Below are 23,609 nucleotides of genomic sequence, written 5' to 3'. Positions count from 1 at the left end.
GATAATCAGTTCCAGGGTTATTGAATAGTGCAAGAGCAATTAGACATGCAGAGAAGATAATTCATACTGTCTGTGGATAGATATAATTCTGTTCTTTGAGTATTTTTATGCCAGTTTTGTGAGCAGATTAACACTTCAACTCCTTTCAGCAGCTCTTTGTTTCATAGCTGGCATAATGAAAAGGCAATTTGACTTAATACATGTTTTTTCCTTCCTTCCTTCATAGGCATTTCTCTGAGTGCCCTTCCCATGTATTTGAGTGAAATATCTCCTAAGGAAATCCGTGGCTCATTGGGTCAGGTCACAGCAATTTTCATCTGTATTGGTGTTTTCACTGGTCAAGTTTTGGGGCTGCCAGAAATATTTGGGCAAGTATGTATTTAACACATGTTTTCTGTGAAAGAACACAAGTATGCTTAAAGTGTTATATTGTCATATTTTGGATGAGTTCCTTACAAAAGTGGAAAACAGAACAACTCGGTTTTTGTTCTGAAGCACTTTGAAAAGTGGTATCTTCTATGTCTTTTAAAAGCCTGTATGTATGACTGAGTTTGGTAGATGTGGCAACCAGTTTTAACAGCCTGAGCAGCTTGTGTGTGTGCGTATGCAGGTTCTCTCCACTCCCCCTGCTTTCTTGATGTACATTTATTTTTGCTGGTTTCCAGTTTCTTTGAGTGTCATGGAAGTGCCTAAGTGTTTTTGCAGTTTCCATTTGTAACTTTTCAATGCGAGATAGAACTGAAAAAGGCTTGGTTAGAGTTTATATGAGGACCTGAATAGGAAGACACTTGCTCAATGATCGTAGTGTTCCTTGTAATGCACTCCTACTTTTAGGATGGAAGGTGGAAGAGCAGTTATATATACCTTTACAGAAAGAGAGATTAACTTGGTGGCCACTGGATGTCATCATTACTCTAAATAAATGAAGTCGAGGCTTATTCAGGCTGGCACTTGGAAACACTTTTCATCCAAAGATGAATCATCAAGGCGGTGTGGAGGAAAGGTCTGCACCAATCCTATCACAATGAAACCCAAACTAAGAATCCCTTCTGACAGCCACCAAAAGCAGCAAACAGCTGAAAAGTGAGGATAGCTTGTCCTCCTGTGTCCATCCAAATTCAACTCCTTTGTAAATACATGATACCATCCTCCCTGAAGCTTTTATTTTTATCTGACCAGCTTGTATTCTGTCCATTTACCCTTGGACTCACTTACCCTGTTCAGCTCTCATGAAGGCAAACGGTTTGATTCTATTTGCTCTTTTTTGAAGGACTCACCCCCTCAAACCAACAGATTTTAGGAATAAAGCTTAAAATTACTTTCAGTGACCTTCATTGTGTGGCTTCTATGGATGTCCCCTTCTCTTACTTGGAAACCTAGTCTGTTACATTTAAGGCTATTAAATGTCAAGAGGCTAGTTTGATGGCTTAGAATATAGGTCAGCCCCTATATAGCAGGTTTTGGGGGGTTTTGTTGGGTTTTTTTGAAACATACATGCACTTTCAAAGGTGAGGTGTCATGCAAATTCTTATTTTCCTGTAGGTCTTTCGGGTATTTTGAATGGGAAATACTTATTTCTTGGTTTCAGCTCATTCTTGCTCATTTTATTTCTCTTCTCCCCTTCGCTTCCTCCCAATCGTTGTCACTACCAAACTATGAAGGTTGCTATTCTGCTTCTACAACGTGCTTTAGTATGCAGTTAATTAATACTACATCATTAAAGATAGCCATTAATTTACATAAGAAGAAATACACTTCATCTGTAGAATTAGCTCTTTTCAGGATGGATTACATCATCATGTCTAAGGAGAAAAGTTTTGTCTGGTATGAATTAACATATTTCCAGCAAAATTATCAGAGCCAGCTTGAATTTTCCAGCTGAGTATGTGGATGTATTTTCCATTTAACATATTGATAAAATTTAGCACTGAGGGGATACCTCAGGCTGTTTGAAATATTATTACCTTGTGCAGTCTTATCTCTCTTTGAAGGCTGTATTGAAATTTCTGTTGGTTTTGTGTAGTTTTCATTGAAGTCAGTGGGAGGTTTGCACCAGGAACAGCAGCCACTGCCAAGGGACATTCCTGCAGAGGTTATGTGTGATAATTTCACTGCTGTTGAAGCTTGGAAGTGGCAAACATTGTGTCCTTCTCCTGAGTTCTTTGGTTCTTCCAACACTTTCCCCTCTCCCCTCCCCAGCAAACACCCTGCTCAAATCTCTGTCACTTTGTTCAATCAAGTTCAAAAGTAGACATTTGCAGGCTATTTTCTACTTGTAGGTTTCTCTCTGATCTCATAGCTTCTGTTCACTAATGTTCTAAAAGCTTCTTATAATTCTATATTATTTTTTTCTTCCTTCTGTTGAAGGAATCTTTGTTGCATTTGAAGTGCAGCCAGTATTCCAGATCCACAGCCACAATATTTTGGAGACAGTTATGCATGTCGTGTTACTGATTTAAGCTGTAACTGGAAAGCAAACTCTTGCTTTCCTCAGACGCCTTGTGGTCATTTGTGTTATACTTAATCCATTCTGTAATACGCCAACATGTGGTATAATTCTACCTTTGTAAAATTCACAAATCGTTTAAGGCAAATAGACAAGAAAGTTGTGATCAGTAGGAGCTTGGTGCCAGTGACCACTGTTCTGCACAACTGCTTGCACTAGGATGTGGAAGACACCTTTTTGAGTCTAACAATGTTCAGCCTTTTAATGATCATGGCATAAAACCTCACGGAGTATTTTTTTTTGTTGCTCTGTGGCTGGTTGGTTGTCTCTATGAGAATTTGTTGTAAATAGTATTAGTTACAGATACTTGGTTTCATAACAATTTTCTCCTGACCTTTGTCATGTGTCTATTACTTGTAACTTGAGCAAATATCTAGGAGGTTATTAACCATAGTATCTAAGCAGTGATGGTTTTAAAGAAAGGAGGGCAAAGGCCAAGTGGGGCGTCTTGCTGAAAGAGTCTCTCTGGAACAGGAATAAACATAGGGAGGCATGCAGGAATGGCTGAGGTCCTGTTATGTAAGAGGAGGTGACAGCAACATTGCTTGTGTGGCCACGTAAATAGAGGGAAGGGAGAGGGACTGACTACACCATCTTAACGCAAGAAATAAGAATTACACAAAGAACAGAGGGGCTTAATCTCAAGGACAATATTGATACAAGGATAACTTTATAAATGTTCTGTGAGTAATTGCATGCTGGAATTCAGCAACATGATGTTTGGAACAGGCTCCCGGCTGAAGTAGCTTGAGCAAAAAATTTAACTTTTAAATTGAAGCTTGATGCATTTATCTGGATTATATGAGGTTGTTGCATTCAGTGGTTCTGCTGAAGTCTCTCCACAGAAAAGGAAAGTGTTTACACTGGCTGTGAGGCATAGGCTTACAAGCATTTATTAACAAGCTAATTAATAACTTCCTCCTGTATGGAATGCAACAGTGTTCCTTTAAAACTTCAAGTGCGATAAAAATAGCTCCAAAGCACTGAGTGTTACTTAAGGCAATTCGGAAAGTCCTTACTGCTTTTTGTGTCAAGTAGCTTAAGCAGCCCCAAAGTGTTTTTTTAGCAATCTTTTATTCATGAAGGCCAGCCCAGGTGAAGCAGGAGGAATATGAGCAGTCTCAGATTCGGTGCTGGGGAGGCAAGGCTCAGTTTTGGCTGTGTTTACGGTCTTAAGGCTGTTTGGCTGTCTCCTGTTCCTTCAGCCTCCCCAGGCTTTCTACTGGAAGTGCTGAGGGTTCACAGTCTTCTCATTTCATTTTAATACCATTTTCATGCCTGTTTTGCCAACTTACTCTCGTTATTCTTTTGGTCCACTGTTAGTTATTCCTTAATATCTTGGGGTTTCCCCCCCCCCCCCCATACTGCAGGGTATTTCCTTTCTCCTCCCCCCATCACTTGTGATCTTTGTGTTTAAGGTTAGACTTCATCTTCTGTGGCAAAACAAACTCTTTAGCATCTTGTCCTATATGCCTTTCTCTGTAATAATTCTGGGTTTAAAATTAAAACCATAAGAACAAAATTATATGGATAACCCAGGTGAAATTATACTTTAAAAAAAAAAATAGAATTTTAGGAAATATTTCCTGTTTTTTCTAAAAATATTTTGGCTGCAATATTACAGAAATGCATTTAACATTTTTTTTCCTGTGTTAATATGCCATATTGACACGAACATGAAGACTACTACAGTTTAAAAATTACAGATGAATTATGACATTAAAAGAGCAGATAAAAAAATCTAATAATGACTGTAAAACCTGAATAAAGTCATTCTTTTGGATTCTGAATATATAGTCTTTTATTCTGTTTGTCTCCAAAGGTACTAACTTTAGCATATTGAGTCTGAAGAAGGTGTTCCGTTATCATGCAATGCTTACGAAGTGTGATTATCTGAAGGTGAATAGCTGCAGTCATGACAATGGTCCTTTTCTGCTGTGGTTTGATATTGTTACTTTCTTTCTTCTGTCTTAATTTCAAGATTCTGATTCTTGTAGGTCATGGCCTATGTGAAACCACATCTACTGTGTCTCCACTGAGGTTCGGGAAATTACACGATGGTAAAGCTGGCTGGTGATCAGACTATAGAGGATGACTTTATGAGCTGGTGACCTGCTTCTCTCCAGCACCCTGACTGCTGAGAGTACTGTGCTCATTGGCATGTACTACCCGCTTGATTTAGTCTGCTGTAAGAAAGAGCCCTTAATTCTTCTGGAAGCCATGGCAACTGTAGATGACAATCTGGTGCTGGCCCCCAGGTGTGCAGTGGTGTTATCTGCTGTAATGTGGGCACTGAATTATTGCTACTGGCTGCAAGATGATTTAATTTGGGGCATTTTTGGTTGTATAACATGTGCAGCTTTCCATACATCTGACTGAAAGAAAAAATAGATATTAAGATAAGGAGGAATGGTTTCAAATGCATCACTTCTACAAACACTGCCCTTCAGGTGTTTCCATTCTCTCGGTTTCTGTGATTCTGCAATTTAATCACCCATCTAATTTTTCTGACAGGTTGCTCCCTGTAAAGCAAAGGTCAGTGCATTGTCAGCTTCAGTTTTGAAAGTTCAAAGTTACAGTTAGTATCTTGGGGGAATATTGTCTGGCCTCATTGTGGCATATTCCATGTATCCTTAGGTATCTCTTTGTAACTAACTCATCTAGTTCCTCCTTTATGTGGCGTCATGCTCCAAAGGTTTTTTTTAGGGTAGTAATGTCTTTTACATGTTGTAGACCCCCAGGTTACCTGTTCTATTGCTTCAGCTTATTTAGTGCAGGCGGGATTTAATCTTTCTTTAAATACAGAGGATTTAGTTTATGGATACATTTACTGTAGTTACTGTATTCATATTTTATTTTTATAGGTTGAGTCTCAGTGTTTCCTTCATCAAAAGGGGAGAAAAAAATGTTTCACAATGTGCATATGTGTTCAGGACAGATAATAGTGGAATTGTTGCATTTTGCCATGTTCTCCTCAGACTTCTGCTTTGATCCTCATTTCCCATGCACAGTGTATAACATTTTGTCAAGCTGGAGTTATTTCCCCTGGAGTTGTCCCCAGTGGCTCTCTGGCTCTGGCTGCTTCTGCGACCAGAACAGCTGTTAGCCATGGGTAGGCCAATGGCAAAATAGATTGTGTTTACTTTGAAACCTTGTTTTATACACTTCAAGTGTTTTTAGGCCATGCACCCACAAGCTTGTTTAACTATTGCACTGTTTCATAGCAGATGGGATGTTGTTCTAAAAACTTTGCTTTGCTTGCATCCTGAAAATTATTAGGGCAACACTTTCTGGATAATCCCTACTGTTTCAGGGGGAGAGGAAGGGAAATAAAGAGGTAGAGCAAACAGAAAAACTTTAAAACTCCTGTTGTGTCCATCTCTTGACTGTTGCAGCTGCTTTTTGTCATCCTATGTTAAAAAGTGTAATCAAGCAATACAAGGTACAGGAGGGAGCAGCAACAGAGATGAGAAGTGGCTTCTTGAAGAGAAAACGCTGGGTTAAGGCTTAACAGCTTTTAAGGGGAACCCCATGCTGGGTAAAAACTTAAAGCAATGCAAAACAAAGTACACCAGAAACAAGTCAGAATTTGTCTTTAAGTGACACACTGTCTTTGTCTAGATTTTCCTCAGTTTTTCTTTAAATACATTTAGAGTTTGTCATGTTGCAAAGCTGTTGTGTACATGGTTACAGTTACAACCTTTATTAATTTATTGTTGTCTTTCTCATTGATTCAACATGAATTACAGCTTTACATCCCACTTTTTTGGAGGAATTTGAGCAGCTGTAATGCTTATCTAGCTAGAGATTACCTATTTTTGAGATAGGAGGTAGCTGTGTACCAACATGCTGATACTGGCCAAACTGTCCTCACTCCACAACTGGTTATTTTAGCAAAGAAATTCTGTTGCAGTACTTACGTAAATTTCTGCAGTAAAATCAGCTAAATTTGGGAAAGGACTAATGAACTTCATAGAGACTGTACTCTGTGTCTAGTAAGAACAATCTCTGTGATGAACCCCTTTCGAGTTAGTTTTTCTTTGCACAAGTGGACCTTGCTAAGGAATAGTTGTGACTTTTTTTGTTCTTTTTCAAAATCAAACTAAGAACTCCTGTAGATGCTGTGTCAAACTATTTTCTTTACAAGACCTCTTAAAATTACATTTGAAGCGATAAATAGTTATGTATATAGGAAAATTCATATGGGAATGTTTCCTTTTGCTTCACCAACTTCTATTAAAAATATTCCTTCACTTGCATTAAAATAGATGATGATGGAATATGTAGTTGTTCAGCCTGTGCAGTTGAAGGCTCTTCTGAAAACTAAGCTTTGATTTTACTTGTCAAAGCTTCATTTTCAGTGTGTTTTTTTCCCCTTGTTTTTCTTTCTTTTTTTAACTGAACCTTCTTCCTGAGACTCTTGACTCAGATTTAAGGATTCCTTAAAAGCTGTCAGTAAATTATAGATGAGAAAAGAAAGCAATTCAGAACTGCTCTGGGGACCTGCAACCTGCAGCTGGACTTCAATGGCAAAATGGCCTTTTGGAGATGCTCTTGAAATGCATCTTGCACATTAGCATGATAACAAAGTATGAATCAGCTGGTTTCCTCATATTTTTCTGTGAGGTCTTCTGTTCTATACATTTATCTTCCCCTTGAGCTGTGATAGTGATATTTATCTTTCAAGACATGGGGTGAGAACTTATTTCAGAATATAGAACTGAGAGTTTTCATGACATTAGGCAGGTGAACTGCGTGAAGTATCTTGGAAATGAAAGCAGTTTATGCCTCATGGACGCATGCTGTTTATCAAACATAAAAAGGTGTGTGTAGCTTCCATTAGAGCAGGACAGAAGCAACCACTATTTTAGCAGTTTCCAGAATCACTCGAATCCCCAAAGTCCTATGTTTGAGCACTTATTCAGGTAATCACCAATACCAAGAGTTTGTATGCCTTTCTGAGCTTGGATTGACTATGTGTATCTGGGTGGAAATCTGCCTGCACTTCCTGCAAACTGGTACCAGAGATGGCAGTTAAGAATTACTTGAGGTAGTGATTTTGTAAATAGCAGTCCTTTTTAAAATATTCTCTGGACTCCTCTCTTATCTAATGATGGGAAATTGCCTTCATCTTTTCACAATAGCACATAAGGCATAGAGTTCCTTATTGCTGAAGCAATTTCTGTGTCATTTATCGAGTCACTTGCACTTAATTACAAGCTATGAGTTGCTGATTAGAGGCTTGGAGCTCAGCTCACCAATAGTTCATGTAGCCAAGTTCTGTGCAGCCACATGGCCAGAGATACATGGCCTTGCTGTTGCTGACAGGGGTACAGAAACCCTGCCAGGACCCCCTGTGTTGCTGAACCCAGAACACATATTCACAGTTCAAAAGTACCCATGGGAAGAGAAGTTCTATTCTGTTACACCAGGCCTGTTAGTGGGTGCAGTGGGTGTTGATATATTTGTAATGGGGGTATTAAATGAGTTATATTGTTTATATCTATTGTGGACCAGCTAAAATTATGTATTTACATATTATAATTATAAATCAACTTTTTATTGGTTCCTGCAGACAGACACAAAGCTACTTATTCATCCTTTTTTTGTACAGAACTCATTAAGTAATGCATAGGAAAACAGCTGTGAGCCTTTGTATTTGCAAATGGGTTTCAGTTCATTAAATCTGTGCTGTGAGACTTCAGTTCCTGAAGTTTCAGGAACAACATATGACTGGTTTGCCATATGTGATATTCAAATGTTGCAGTTTTGCATTGGGAAGGAAAACATCCTGCAGGAATGGATTTGGCTGAATGTGGAAGTGGAAGTGTGATTATAGAAAAAAGAGCACTATGAAGATATATGTATATATTTATTTTTAGACTTATTGCTAACCAACAGACTTAGTGACAAAGCATCTAATGTTAGGATGAAAGTTTATCATCAATGAAGACTACTTTCTCATAGACACTCAAAACAGTGCCCACCTAACTTCTGAAAAGATATGATTTCTGTGTAGTAATATTTTGTTTAATTAGGTCAGTTGGAAAAGCAGTAGACAAGCTTTCATAGAAAGATGTCCTTCAACAGGTCCGAAGTAAAGACAATGGAAGATGAGAGTGGTGGCTTATAATATGTTAGACTGCTTTCTCCTGATCCACTGAAGCATAGTTAACATGGAATTGAACTTAAAGAATTTGTTTATATTGTCTATATATTTAAGGCTTGACATTTTGTTTCTCTGTCAGACTAGAAAATGTAGACTTTTTCACTTACTTTAGTTGACCTAATAACAGGCAGTATCTTCGCATGAACCTCATCTTACCCTGTATTAGTTGGACTCTGCTTCAGAAGTTTATGAGCAAGTGAATGTTTCAGATTTGCCTGTCTCCTTAGTGATTATCTGATAATGTTTAGAGATCTGTTCTTAAGCAATAAATCTAAAATTATTTGACTTGTGCCTTCCTTCCCAATGTGCTTCACACTCTGGGGAGATAACTACCATCTAAGCCTTTTGAAGGCTCTGGACGATTAACATTTCAGTTTTAATTTCCATGGTCCTTTGTAAAGTCACTCATTGCAAACTCATGTCCTAATATGTAAATTTGTCCTTTAAAAATTGGATATTAACACTGTGGTAAATGGTCAAGCATCACAGGGTAGCATTTAGTCATTGTATTGAATAGTAAGGTGTATTTTCTAAACTTGTGTTTCTTAGTTTTCTTTTGAAACCACTGGCAAAAAGAAAAATCAGGAGTTATATTCTCAATTAGTATTTTGTGGGATTCTTTAAACTTAATGTCAAATGAAAGTGAGATTTATTCCTTTTTTTTTAATCTAAATCTTTAAATCTAAATCTTGTCTGACCCTTATAACTTCAGTTTGGCAAAATACAATCACACACACAAAAAAATCACACATTACATCTAATGTAATTTCTAGATGTTCTGAAGCATTTTGTTTTACCTCCTGCTGCAGCTCGAGGAGGATGCAGGTCTCTGGAATTGTGAGTGTCACATCAGTGAGGCCCACAGGGATAACTGAGGTACCCTAAGGCATCGAAGTGATACTATATGCTCCTGTCTGAGGAACTGAATCTTATCTTCTTCAATTATTTTAATTTACTATTTTATATTTTACTATTAATGGAAATTAACCTGAGTCTACATGCATAGCTAAAAGGAAGTTTGTTCATAAATTTTGTGTTACTACAACATACTACTAATAGTTCTTTCTAAAGACACTCTAGTATGCATAGAATCATAAAATCATGGAATAGTTCAGGTTGGAAAGGACCTTAAGATCATCTAGTTCCAACCCCCCTGCCATGGGCAGGGACACCTCACACTAAACCATGCCACCCAAGGCTCTGTCCAACCTGGCCTTGGACACCGCCAGGGATGGAGCATTCACAACCTCCCTGAGCAACCCATTCCAGTGCCTCACCACCCTCTCAGTAAAGAATTTCTTCCTTAGATCCAATCTAAACTTCCCCTGTTTAAGTTGGAACCCGTTACCCCTTGTCCTGTCACTACAGTCCCTGATGAATAGTCCCTCCCCAGCATCCTTGTAGCCCCCTTCAGATACTGGAAGGCTGCTATGAGGTCTCCACGCAGCCTTCTCTTCTCCAGGCTGAACAGCTCCAACTTTCTCAGCCTATCTTCATACGGGAGGTGCTCCAGTCCCCTGATCATCCTCGTGGCCCTCCTCTGGGCTTGTTCCAACAGTTCCATGTCCTTTTTATGTTGAGGACACCAGAACTGCACACAATACTCCAAGTGAGGTCTCACGAGAGCAGAGTAGAGGGGCAGGATCACCTCCTTGGACCTGCTGGTCACGCTCCTTTTGATGCAGCCCAGGATACAGTTGGCTTTCTGGGCTGCGAGCGCACACTGAAGCCGGCTCATGTTCATTTTCTCATCGACCAACACCCCTAACGTGCTGATTTCTGATAATAATCCCATTTGAAAGCTCACCATTTTCCATTGCTTTTTGCAGAAATTATCAACTGTTCTCAGAGATAAATAAGCAATGAAAAAAATGACACCATTTGAGTGTGTAGTAAAAAGCTAATTGTTAATCCAATAAAAAGTTGGACCAAAAAGTGTCTTGGGAAATTGAAACAGACACTTTAATTCTCTTTCTCAGTATGTACATGATTTAACATGTGATTTAGTTAATAGAAGGTCATAGAATTTGGACACCAACCACTTTTAAGACTGTTTTAATTCCTGATTCAAAGGTCATTTACTCAGTAGCAAAAACCTCCCGCTGACTTCTGTGAATTTTATATTACAGCCTTAAGTCTGGTAACTTTCTGTACTGTTTAATACCTGGGAAGACACTAAGACTCGGGTAATTTTCTTGTCAGATCTGTGTCTGTAGTACTGACATATAAATATATCTATGTGGGTGCAGAACACATGTGAAATACACATACCCTCTGGGCTGCCTCTATTTTAAACAAGAAGGTAAGCACTTTGTAATTCTGTTATCAAAAGACATAAGTGAGTTACGGGAATGGTCATACAAAGAGAAAATTTTATGCAGCAAGGATGCAACAGTTAGATGGGGAGGGCAGCCAGAGAAGGTTGTAGAGTTGTGTTTGGAAGGGCACAAGGAAGGTAAAGAGGAAGGTAGTTGTCCTGCCTCTTGTGTGAGTAGCTGGTCTGAAGCCTGAGATATAGAAGTATTCATTTCTCAGCTGCCATATGATCTTCACTGCTGTGCCATACCCTTGACTCTAGGAAGAAAAGACTGTTCTAATGCTAAGAAATTAGTTTCATCTCAATGCTTTTTCAGTCCTTGGCTCCAGGCCAGTGAGGTTGTCCTTTAATTTAGGAGTGTTTTATGTGGTGTGGTAGCAGATTAACAAAAATGCTGGACTTGGACAGAGTTCTCAGCTTTGCACACCCAAGTATGTCTACTCAGTCTGTTCTGAGCAGGGATGTGATCTTTTTGTGTGCAAACTGAGTATTTCTGATATGAAATTTTCATGCCAAGTCTCCACTAAAAATAATAAGATTCAGTTGCTTGAACATAAGCATATAGTACCATTTTGATGCCCTAGGCTACCTTAGATGTCCCTGTGGAACTGGCAGATGTGACACAGAAAACCCCAAAGACCTGAATCCTTATGGGGCTGCAGCAGTAGGCAAGACAAGATGCTTCAGAGCATCTGGAAATTATGTTAGATGTAATTCATTTTGTCTGCGTGCGATTGTATTTTGCCAAACTAAAGTTTTAAATGTGTCCCTTCTTCTTATGGAACATGAAAAAGAAGAGACTGCCAAATCATTAGATCTTGGACATTTTGATTATCTTGTACTGTATGCTCACCCCACATATAAAATGGGTAAAACATGCCATTTTACATGAGAAAGGTATTATACAAAAGAATCATTGCTATTTGTAAGGTGTTCCACTCTGTCATAAACCCATCATACACCTCCATCCCAAGGAATTAATTACAGAATTAATATTTAAGTAGTGACTATTTAACAGTGACTGATAAACAGACCTGCTCACTGAGAGATGTCACAGTTCACCCTGAGCAATGAATGTGAAAAAGGGAGAGTGGGTATTCATTTTGCTGCGATGTCTTGCATATTTCAAGCAGTAAAGCTAAGCAAGCCCTCGATAGCTACGTGAGGTGGCCTTGCTGTTCCACTGGGATGCAGAGCAAGGCTGGAGCCCTCTGGGCATTGACCTGTGCTACCTATGTCCTGTGCAGGCTGCTGCCTACAAGGAGGTGTTCGGGTCTTGTGTTTGTGGTGCAAGTAATTTCCCTCTGGCTGTAGAACGAAGGGGAGACAGGGAAGTGGGACAAGTGCTCTGGGGCAGCTGGGGTCAGGGATGCTCAGCTGGATGTGGGAATCTCCACAGCACAGAAAACCAGACTTGGGGCAGAGGGCAAACAAGGAGCCTGACAGTGCTGTAGTGGCTGATGCTCATTTGGGGGTGGGGAGTGTCCAGGTTATGCTTTTTACTAAATAAGTACAATTACTGAGAGAGTGAGCAGAGCCTGTGGCAGTCATGTGTTTCCTTACTCAGTCTTTTTGATCCTGTCATATGTCTTGAATACTTCATTGGCCTCACTAGGTCTTTCAAAAAATGACGGCCTATGTACAGGACGGTGCAGCACTTCTTCCCACCTCTGTTGTGTGACCCTGTCAATGATTCAGTTCTCTATTTTAAAAAGTTTATATCTATCTGTATATTCTTAGCCTTTTCTGTGTTGAAAGTGTATTCAAATTTCATCAAATTAGTGAAAATATTAAATGTAACTGGTGTTTAAATAGGTCATTGAACTTCATAAGGACCAATAGTTTGGCTGACTGAGGTGCCTGTTGACATTTACCCATGCCAGTTTCTTTTCCACCTTTTAATTGTTAAAGTTCCATTTTCTGCATTTTAACCGATGATTCTCTGACATGGTAACATTTGCTTTACTGCATTCTGATACAGGTTAGTCCCTAATCCCCTTTTGCAGTTGATAAATCCATGTCATTTTTTATTCATTTCCTCCCCTCCCCCTCTTCCTTATATTTCTGCAGCTTTGCACTTTATTTATATCAGCCTTTGAATGAGTCTGTGGTTGTCAAACTCTCTCTACTATTTAAGTGTCTGTTGTAAATACATCAAAGCCCAGTTTTTCATACTCAAGTCTAAGCAAATATCCATAATGTGACAGTTTAAAATTAAAATGTTACCATCTTGACATGCTATTTGTACCAATTCTGAGCAGGGGATGAATCAGGTCCCCTGTAATTAAAATATTTAATGCTCTTTTAAGTTTTTCCTGAAATAAAATGGGATGTGGATGTTTTCATTTCTCTCAGCAGTGCCTGTGTGCTTCTTCTTACTGCTGACAACAGGCAAAGTCTTAATGTGTCTTTTGAGTCACACCTACACAGTCTTTTGCCCTTGCCTTATTATTGCTTCTGAGCATTATGCCAGTTTGTATCCTGTCCTATTCTTTCTTAAAGAGGTTAAACTTTTTCCTGCTTCTTTTAATTCTCTTTAAGGTCTATTTCAGCTTGATTTTCATAATTTTTTATAGATATTTTAAATTTATTTTAGATCTCCTAATTCTTTTCTGTAGTGAAATGAATAATTTGAACATGGATAATGTAAATTAAGAGAAAAGCAAATAGAACACATATTCTATAGTGTTGGATAGACATCACCCAAAAACTTTTGAAATGGATGGAGAAGTTTCCATTCAGCGATTTTCTGATCAACTCATTCCAGCAATAGGAAGTAGGCTGATATTTGTGACTATTTGCCTTAAGGTTTAAAAGTTAGCACAATAAAAAGTAAACCAGAAATCTTTCATGGAGGAAATAAAGGAAACTTGGTATCTTACATGCTGAAAATAGAGGGCTTTTTATTATATTGTCAGGGGCTGTTCTTTATTGCAAAAAGTGAGTTCAGAAGTTCAGTCTCATTCCTAGCTCTTTCAAAATGATGCTTTCAGAAGAGTTGAGAAAAATGTGACTGCCTAAAAAACCATACGCTATGGGAGACATTAATAGGGGTGTAAGCTTATTCCAAGTAAGTCTCCATACGTTAGCAGAATCAATAATAGCAATATTTTCCTTCCTTTAATAAGTGTCTCTGACACCGTGGAAAAAAGCCTACAGAAATATGATGTGCTGATCAAGTGTAAGATTTTTATCTAGAGATATTGTAAAAAGTTCTAATGTCCTATAAGCTTTTTTATATGGTACATAGCAAGAGTGTTTATATTTATGAAATTATTCCAGACAGAGAGAGAATGAAACTCATGAGTTATACTGCCTGTTTTCTTACACTTTACAGATAGGTACTTTGTTTATGTGATTATTAACTCCTCTTGAAGTCTTAACTTCAAGTTAATTTTCTAGTTTTCAAAAGAAGATTCAGGCCGATTTGTTTATAAACCGATTGTTAACCACTCATGATTCTCTTTCATTAGGTGAAGTTCTCCACTCAACTGCATTAAAAAAAAGGGAGTGAAGAAATAGTATCTTGAAATTAATGGGGGCTCTTAGGAAGGCTGATAAGCTTGATCTTGAATTTGTTTGAGAGAATCCCTTTCTCGGGTTGTTTTCTTATCCCAGGAGATTTTGATGCAAAACCTCTCTATCACTTAAAGGGCAAGTGAAAAATTTGATTAGGAGATACCTCTCATATTCTCTCTGGGAGTTATTCAGTTATCTCAGGCCCTGCTTCAGCTTTGGTGCTTGGATTGCATCCCATACCATGCAGTACATGGTGGTTTAGACATTGCTGAAGTGGGAGAATGTGAAATAAAAACTACCAACAGAAAATTGCTTGGAGGCTTTTGACCTTTGATTTGACTGTAAAAAGTTGTATTGAAATATATCTCTGTTTAGGGAAATATGGAATTTGAATGGATAGATGAATGACTGAGGAATGGGATCCAAACCCCCGTGCCTCTTAGAGCTCAATCAGCCAGAATACAGTGCAATCTGCCTTTGATCTAGCTAAGCTTTTGAAAATGTGCTAGACATGATGCCTGAACAGTAGGTCTACTGCAGTCTCAGCAGGCTTTTCAATTAAGAACTAAGTCTCAAATTAGAAAGCATTGAATTAAATAGATGAATGCTGAACTTGGAGAATACGTCAAAAAAATTTCATCTTGGCTTCAAATGGAACAGAAGCTATCTTAAGAACACAGACAGATTGAGGGCCATTTTGCAGGATAAAATAATACTGCTGGCACCTTTCTCCTTCAGCTACTTGAAAGTATCTTTTCTTGAGAGTAAGACCAGAGCTAAATAAATTTTCTACCACGTTTCCCAGCCTTTCCCTGATAGAGCTTTGCTCAGGTCACTCTCTATAGCTGGTTTTAAATAATGAATGCATTTGAGGATGCTAACAACTTCTGTTGATTTCAAAGAAAATTAACAAAGTCAAGCTGTATCTGAAATCTGTTAGCAGTTGAGTAGATTTGTATAACTAGGGCTGGATAGTGCAGAGCATCATGCTTTTCACCTGCACAGCAGTGGGGCTCTGGCAGGCTAAAACTGCCTGGCTTCTCTACGGAGGTGTCTTGGGTTCAACTGTAGCACTTGCCAGAAATGGGTCACTGGGGCTTTGCGTTGGTTGGGATGCTGCAGATGGCTCTTGTGTTTCAGGTCCTTGCTGGAGACTTCCAGCAGATTACTTGCAAAGCAATTAGAAAAAGCACTTTCTCTTTCATGGACTTGGGAGAAGGGTTGTTAGAGTTTCATTTGAACATCTGAGCTAGGTTAGCTAATTCAGAATGGGAAACACTATAATGCATTATTCTTAGTTACACTACCATAAAACCAAAGGACTTAAGGTCCTTTTTTTTGTCCTGATTTTGGACAGGAAGATGGGTGAAACTTAAATATACTTAAATTAACATGGAAACCATCTTAAGGGGTGGAATCATTGACTGCAAGAGAAAACATCCGTAAAGATAACCTTGTGTCAGTTAGCCAGATATCTTTTTTCTTGTTGAATTATATAGCTGCCTTTCACTTTGGTTGTGCTGAACTGTATATGTCTTCTTATGTCTTCTTTTCTGAACAGAAGTGAAAACTGCCCAACTATGTGTTAGTTGTACCTGTAAGGCAAATGTGTTTTGCCAAGTAGAAGAGAGGCCTTAGCCCAGCTTTGTTCGTTCCCGGCAGCTGTGAATTGCTGAACGATCACTGCCTGCGTTACACCAAGAAGCACAAAAATGCTAAGCTGCAGCTTAGCTGAAGTGTTAGTGGGGTTTTACCCATACTATGACTATAATAGAGTTAGCTCAATCGTTGTGTGTGTGTGTGTGTGAGTGTGCGTGTGTATATTTTAGATCAATTATATTAGACTAAGAGACACCAATAAGGTATACGTAACTTTATGAAAACAATGTTGTACTGGTTTTTAAAGCTAATGTATGATGCTTCTGTGAGTGGAGATGATTTGTAGAATATATATTTGAATATATATGACATTTTTGCATGTTTAGTTGTTGATGGTGAAGGAAAGGAAAAATGTGCTATACATTGCTGCTTCCCAGCTTCCCTGTGCCTCTCTTTTCATTTTCAGTCAGTTGATGGCTTGAATTCTGTCTTCCTTGGCCTTTGAGTAAGGTGATCTGAGGGGGAAGTGTCCAAACTGCTTACTTAGCTCAGGCAAAAGACAACACTACTCACTGACAAAATAGGTTGAATGTTGAAAAGTTACAGTGCTTCCCATCAAAGCTCTTTTTCTTCCTAGTATCACTATGGGACAGTATTACTCATGTATGTTTGCATCTGTTTGCAGGAATCTCGGTGGCCTTATTTATTTGGAGCAGTTATTGTTCCTTCACTGATACAAGTTGTGATTCTGCCTTTTCTTCCTGAAAGTCCTCGTTACCTCCTACTTGAAAAACATAACACGAGCAAGGCAGAAAGAGGTATGATGTGTTACTTTCTTGTAACCAAAGGTGATTATTGTAGGGATGCAGGCTGGAAAGTAATTCTGATATCACAGTAAAAGCAGAATATTCCAATGACAGAGATTTTCCTGACAATTATCTTTCCCTCACATTTTTTGTTTGCATGTGTAAATATTGTTGCTTTGGATTTTTTATAAATCAAATTCCACAATGAACTAACCTATATAGCACTGTGCGTGGTGATACAAACCTAACCAAATCATCTTGCTGTTGTGCATCAGCCACTATATGCAGGGTTCATTTGGGAGTGAAAAGTGGTTTCTGTCTTCATGACTCTCCCTTACCTACAGTCTTTGCAGTTTGGCTAGCAAAAGTACCGGTTGTGTTTCTGGGTTTTTTTCAGTAGTCACTGTGCTTGATCCTGTTCTTCTGTAACTCTATAACCTTTTGTAGATCTAATAAAAACCCCATACACCTATATAACTGAAAATTTCAAGTGCTTCCATATAGCTTGCTTCAGTTTCATAGAAACAGACCAGAATATTTTGTTCTTACTTTAAGTTGTATATATAAAAGAATTTGCTCGTGTGAGCACAGCTGTTGTATGCTCTGCCCCAGTAAAATTACTACAATCAGTTGTAAGTTCTAATATATCACCCTGTTAGGCTGAGAAAATGTTGCAAATTTGGTTTTGGTTATTATAGGGACACATTAAAAATAGGAGTGTACAAAGAAGGAAGGAGTCTTAGTGCAATACTAAAATGTTTGCAGAACATAACTGTGCTTTAAAAATTGCTCTTAAAAACTTCATTTAAATATAACCCGTAACATTTTCAGTCACCAACTAGCTGATTGCAGAATTACTTGCAAAGTGTGAATCAATCCCTGCAACTTGAATTTAATACTCTTTTATCATGAAATTAATGCAAATCACTCTATCCTGTCTCTTCTACTATGAAATGAAAAACTGGCCTTTTGTGATCTGATGAGCAGTCTGGAATAGAAATGGCACATTGATGAAAAGACTCCCATGTTTGGGAACTCTGGTCTGGTGTTGAATGAATAATCCTGTAAATGCTGGCACCTCGGGCATTTAGAGATACAGTTCAGTGTTAATAAAAAGACACAAAAGCAAAAAAGCTTTGGGGAGAACTCTTCAGCTTTACAGAGTCAGCAGAGATTTGGTGAGGCAGAGAACAGCTTTTCCAGGGACCATGAAGGAAAGGGTTTGCCTGCCAGCCATGGTCAGAGCACCAGCAGGGACACAGCAATGAGCAGCCTGGGGCTGACTCTACTATGACCCAACAGTAGTAGTAATCTCTGTGGCACCACAGCTGGGCTGGGATTCCTTCACGCCTTGGAAGCCAAGTTGAAACTAGCTCATTTCTACCTGATAAAATTGTAGATATATTTCCAGAGCTATGGGTGGCAAAGAGTCCACATCTACAGTGCTATTGCGTAATGTCACACTTGTGGTAGGGATCTATTGGAAATCCTGTCATAGTAGCTGGAAATCTCATCACTGACAGTGAAGCTGGACATCTGATAGATAGAGTTTAAAGATTATAAAAAATTGGCAATAAAGTAACACCACCTGCCTTGACATTCTCAGCATTTACTGTTGCTGGTAGTGGGCCAGCTGCAGTCTGGGAAGTAGTCTGAAAATGATTTGAAATCTAATCTAGAAGCATTGCAGGTGGGTTTGGGAGTAGAAAACATCAGGAGAGCAAAGTTACCCACACCTTATTCAATAGTTGAGGGGAAATAAGCTTTCACAGTTCCCTTGTTGATTATGAGAAGGTGGTTTTCATGAGGAGCACCTTAAGTCCTACAAATTTAGATACTTTAATTAAAAGAGAAAAGGCTGGTATAAGAAAAAATAAAGAAAGTAACTGCTTATCAGTAGAAGCTTTTTGACCTGATTAATTCTAAACCAAAATATCAATACTGAGATATGTTGTAGTACAGAGTGAAACTCACTTTGAGTGTCATCTTTAGAGCTTTCAAAACAGCTAGGGACCCATGTTTCTAGGCAGAGGTTTGCAAAGGACCATAGGAGAGTGAAGTGTATACATCCCCCTGAATTTTTGTGCCTTTCCTATCAGGCTGCCATGCTTCTAGAATTGGTCACCTTGTTGCACAGGCAAGGCAGCCCGTAGGATATCAGCTGCCAAATAGGTAAGAATGATTCTTAGATATCACTTTGGAATTCATAAAATCCACCTGTAAGGCAGCATAAATCATATCATCTTATACTTCTGTGTCATAAAGTATCTAGATGCCTTCTTATGAAGCATGTTAGGAACACAAACAATTTCCTTACCATTGCACAGCATTTCAAATCACCCCTCTCCTAATACAGATTTGCAAGTGAGAGCACCTTTACATCTTTGTTCAGCATGTGGATAGCTAGGGAAGGAGTTTGTTGATTTATGGAATGACAGGACAGAGTACACCAGTGATGTTAGACCAGCGTGGGGAGTTTGGAGCCCTCCTCCCTATCCCAGGGCACGTGTTAAAATCCAGATTAGGCACAAGCCAAATTTCGGGTATCTGGAGTAATGTAGTGGAATAATGAAAGCAGATTGGGAGGGAAATTCACTGAATAGAAGGATAAATATCAGTGAATCAACAACCAAGAAAAATCATCTGGATATTAACATTATCAGCAGAAATAGGGGAGAGAAAGCCTTAGTATAAGGGAGAGCAGAAGAGTTTGTAGGTTATTAAAAACCCCACTGCTTGTAAGCCATGTAATGATAATGTGGTATCCTCCAATTTAATGAAGACTATAGTAATGCTTTTGAATTATTTGCCTCTTAAGTAAATCTGAATATTAATATCAGAAACGTGCAAGTGTGTCTTCTGGCTAAATCTATTTTTCTCCACTAATGGATGAAGGCTATTCATGCAAATATACATTTCACTGTGGATTATATCTTATTGGTGAAACATAAAACTGTTATTTGTAAAAAGTCTGTTGTATGTAAGGCAGATGGATACCTCAGTCTTTATGAAATACTCTAAAATGTACGTGAAAGCTTCTAAAATTGAGATGACAACATTCATCTTCCTAATTAATGTTTTAAAGCAATGAAAATCCAGTGGGATAATGTAGGTCATTGAGTTTCCATGAAGTTCTGCTAATGCGTTGTCGTGGTTTAAGCCCAGGCTGTAAATCAGAACCACGAAGTCCACTTCCCCCCCCCACCTTTCTTCCCTCCGCTTCTGGAGGGACGGGGAGGAGAATCAAAAGAATGCAACTCCCACGAGTTGAGATAAGAACAGTTTAATAACTAAGGTATAACACAAATCACTACTGCTACCACTAATAGTAATAATGATAAAGGAAATAACAAGGAAAAGAATACAACCGCTCACCGACCGGTGCCTCACCCCCACCCTGCAGTCATCCAGCCCTTCCGGGGACTCTCCGTTCTACCTCCTGGGCATGACGTGCTGTGGTATGGAATACCTCTTTGGCTAGTTTGGGTCAGGTGTCCTGTCCCTGCTTCCTCCCAACTTCTCCTCCTCCCTGGCAGAGCATGAGACTCACAAAGTCCTTGGTCAGTCTAAACATCGGTGTTATCAGCTCCGTTCCCAGGCCAAAAGTCAAAAACACAGCGCTGCAACAGCTACTAAGAAGGAGAAAAAATGACTGCTGCTGCTGAACCCAGGACATGCGTTTATGCTCTCCCTTTCTTCTGCCCTCAGGAGATGATAACTAGACTATAACTACCAAAATGCAAGTGGCCTCATTCTCATTTTCTACTGGAAGGTGTCCCTGCTCATGGCATTGGGGTTGGAACTAAATGATCTTTAGAGGTCCTTTCCAACTCAAACCATTCAATGACCCTATGATGTTTTGGCAGAGGTGTAAAAGAGAAAGATGTCTTTAAGTGGCAAATAAGAGACTGAAAGAAGGAGTTGTGTAAGTGGTGAAAAAAAAGAGAAGAGATAAGGTTAGAGAAGACAAGCGGCATGTGCGAATGTAAGCCACGCCACCAAGTGAGAAGCTACTCCGTGAAGCCTCAGATGACTGATGTCTCCTGATGTCCATTAATGGGTATCTACACAGTTCCCTACTTTCCCCTTTCTCGCAGTGCAAACACTGCACACTGTGGGTGGCTGAGTCAATGTCTGGCTAATCAGCTGTATGGACACCATGGCTGCCAAAAGGAATGCTCACAGCTGAGTTCTGTTTGTCTTGCTGGAGGTCACCACCCTGACTTCCTGCCTGACACCAACAGGAGCTATGTCCCATATTCCCGTCTCACTGCTGAAGGTGGGAGAACTGATTTATGTGTTGTGGGGTGAGAATAGTTGAGTGGACCAACAGCACTATCTCTAAACCTGCTTTGCTTAAAAAGCTAAAGGTCTGGTAACGGAGAGAGGGTAGAGTCATCCCAGCTGCCTCCAAGGTCCAATAACTAACATTCTCCTCTCTTGATAAGAACTGAAGGGAGAAAAATGCCTAGCATTTAACTGGTGTGATCCTTCATAATGCTCACCAGACAGCAGAGGAGAAATGGGTATTTAAATGGTTCAGGAGGACTTTGAAAGGAAATCATTATTCAGTTGCTAGAGAGCAGTGGTAATGAAGAGTAACAGGGATAGAAACAGGAAGAAAAACAAAAACCTGCTGCTGTAATTACATTTGACAGATTGTCATCCAAGCTCCAGTGCAGGAATTTGACATTAGGTATCTTAGTTGCATCCTAAGTGGACCCCTGATCTGTGACTGGGGCAATGCTGCAGTATAAATGAAAACAGTAGCAGTAGCCGGATAAGGCAGAAAACTTTTATGACTAGCAACATTGGTTATAAACACTTTCAGCTGGAGTGTTGGTGTGTCCCATAAAGAATACTGTTACAAGGAGGAAACCTGCATTTTTGATGCAGCTACAGTAGCAGTTCATGTAAATCAGTGATGGAATTCAGCTGGCACCCCAGCTTGCCAGAGAACAAGAATATTGTGATGTCTTAAGGGTCAAATAACTTGGATAAAATGTCACAGTAACATCTGCTGGTGACATACAGTATCTGTTCATCAGATGTGTTCAGTCATGCAATAGAACTCCCATGGTGATGAAAGAAGCATTACAAGAGGTATAATGAAAAGTGTAGATTTGAATTCTTAGAAAGGTGGCTTAGAGTTTATACCTTTTCATGTGATAAAAAAGTGAGGTCATTCCTGATTGTAAAAAATCAGCTGCCTGCTTTTGCAAAAGCCTTTCATGGGCCTCACGCGTTAAAACCAGAGAGATGTTAAAACCAAAGTTACAGTAGGAAGGAATTGCTGTAAATCCAGCTATTTAAATTACACCAACGACATATATGATTTATTTTTTGCTTATCTGTGTGGTTTTTTGTATGTCTTTAAGCATTTTAAGCTATGCTAATTGGAAAGGAATACAGCCAAGACTACTACACTTGCTGGCTTATGGTAGAGGCTCTATCTCAGATGGTTGCTGACTGCCAAAATCTGAAGTGATCATGGTGTGTCTGGTTTTTTTTTAAAAGTTTTCTTAAACCTCCTGTCTTTTACAAAGGAGACTGGGTTCACTGGACCTCTGACATAATCTGATTTAGCAATTCTTGTGTTATTTTAGGGTGCCACGTGGGTATTTTGTTTTAAGTGTACATCTTGGCTAGTTTCAAGTGAACCTGAACAGGCCTATTTTGTATTGATGATCTGTGAAACCAGACGCGAGAACAGGTAGAGATGTAATCCCAAACTGGATCATAATTCATCAAAGGTCTGTGTGTTCCTTTACTTGGAAAGAGAAGGAGCTGACACATGAGAAAAGCCTAAAGCCTTTTGCTTGCAGTTATATTTACTGAATTGGGAAGCAAATTTGAGATGTGTTCTGAAATTTTGCTATGCTACATGTTAGTAGTTAATATTTTTATAAATTTCAATAGCTATTCAAACATCTTCTAGCAAGGTACATCTAAATTATTCTTCTGACTATTCGGTGCTCTAATAAAATTAGTGGTATACAAAAATAACTGTTTTTTCATTTTGCCAAATATTTTTGTGTTGACACGAAGTTGCTACAGGAAAATTACTACATATTCAATTCAAAAGCATTGAAGTTGGGTTAAATTTTTGCAAGTCCTGAGGCAAACAGCGGAGCACCTGTCATGTCTACAATTGCTCAGAAACAGCAGCCAGCATCAATAGGAGATACCTGACTGAGTCCATTCCACCTTTGTATTCTGCCTCCAGAATACTGGCCAGAATAACTGTGGCCAAAGAAGATGCTCTTTAAGCAGAGCTTAGGCAAAGCTTTGTGTTAAAGACCCTGGGTTTAATATACTTAATCATCAGTAAAGTGAAATCACAAGGTTTTTCATTTAATTTTGTTTTTAAAGGCATAAACCCAAGCTGCTACCTGTGGCAACTTCTCTCTTTTTCTTCCTCCTCTTGCCTTGGGCTAGCTCTATTTTGTAAGCCACACAATAACATTTTGATCCTTTAAAATGTCTTCTCAAGTTTACAATTAATTCAGTCTTTGCAATAACAACTGAATTCTTTGCACAGTCCTGAAAGTACTACAGTGGAAAAAGAATAAGCAATTCCCTATGGAGCTGAGTTCTTGGATATCCATCTTTGTTAATTTAAAGGCCTGTTTGGTTTTAAAGACAATAACAACTGATTTTGTCCAGACCTTTGAACCAGTTGCAGACTTTTCA

At 38.9% G+C, this 23,609-nt stretch overlaps 1 protein-coding gene across 2 annotated transcripts in view; it reads left to right on the top strand.

Annotated features, from left to right (window-relative positions):
- The window catches only part of SLC2A9 (solute carrier family 2 member 9), a gene marked incomplete at both ends in the record, with an annotated part of 99,492 nt that overhangs the window by 18,799 nt on the left and 57,084 nt on the right, over positions 1-23,609 (top strand). For both annotated transcript variants that reach the window (XM_080639298.1, XM_080639297.1), the window contains 2 exons: positions 227-372; positions 16,796-16,928. In XM_080639298.1, coding sequence (XP_080495424.1) covers positions 227-372; positions 16,796-16,928 — 279 coding nt within the window. The remainder of the gene's footprint in view (positions 1-226; positions 373-16,795; positions 16,929-23,609) is intronic.

The sequence above is a fragment of the Psittacula echo genome (assembly GCF_963264785.1).
Source record: "Psittacula echo genome assembly, chromosome: 1".
In the NCBI taxonomy this organism is placed as follows: Eukaryota; Metazoa; Chordata; class Aves; order Psittaciformes; family Psittacidae; genus Psittacula; species Psittacula echo.
This window is presented reverse-complemented; position numbering and strand designations above follow the sequence as displayed.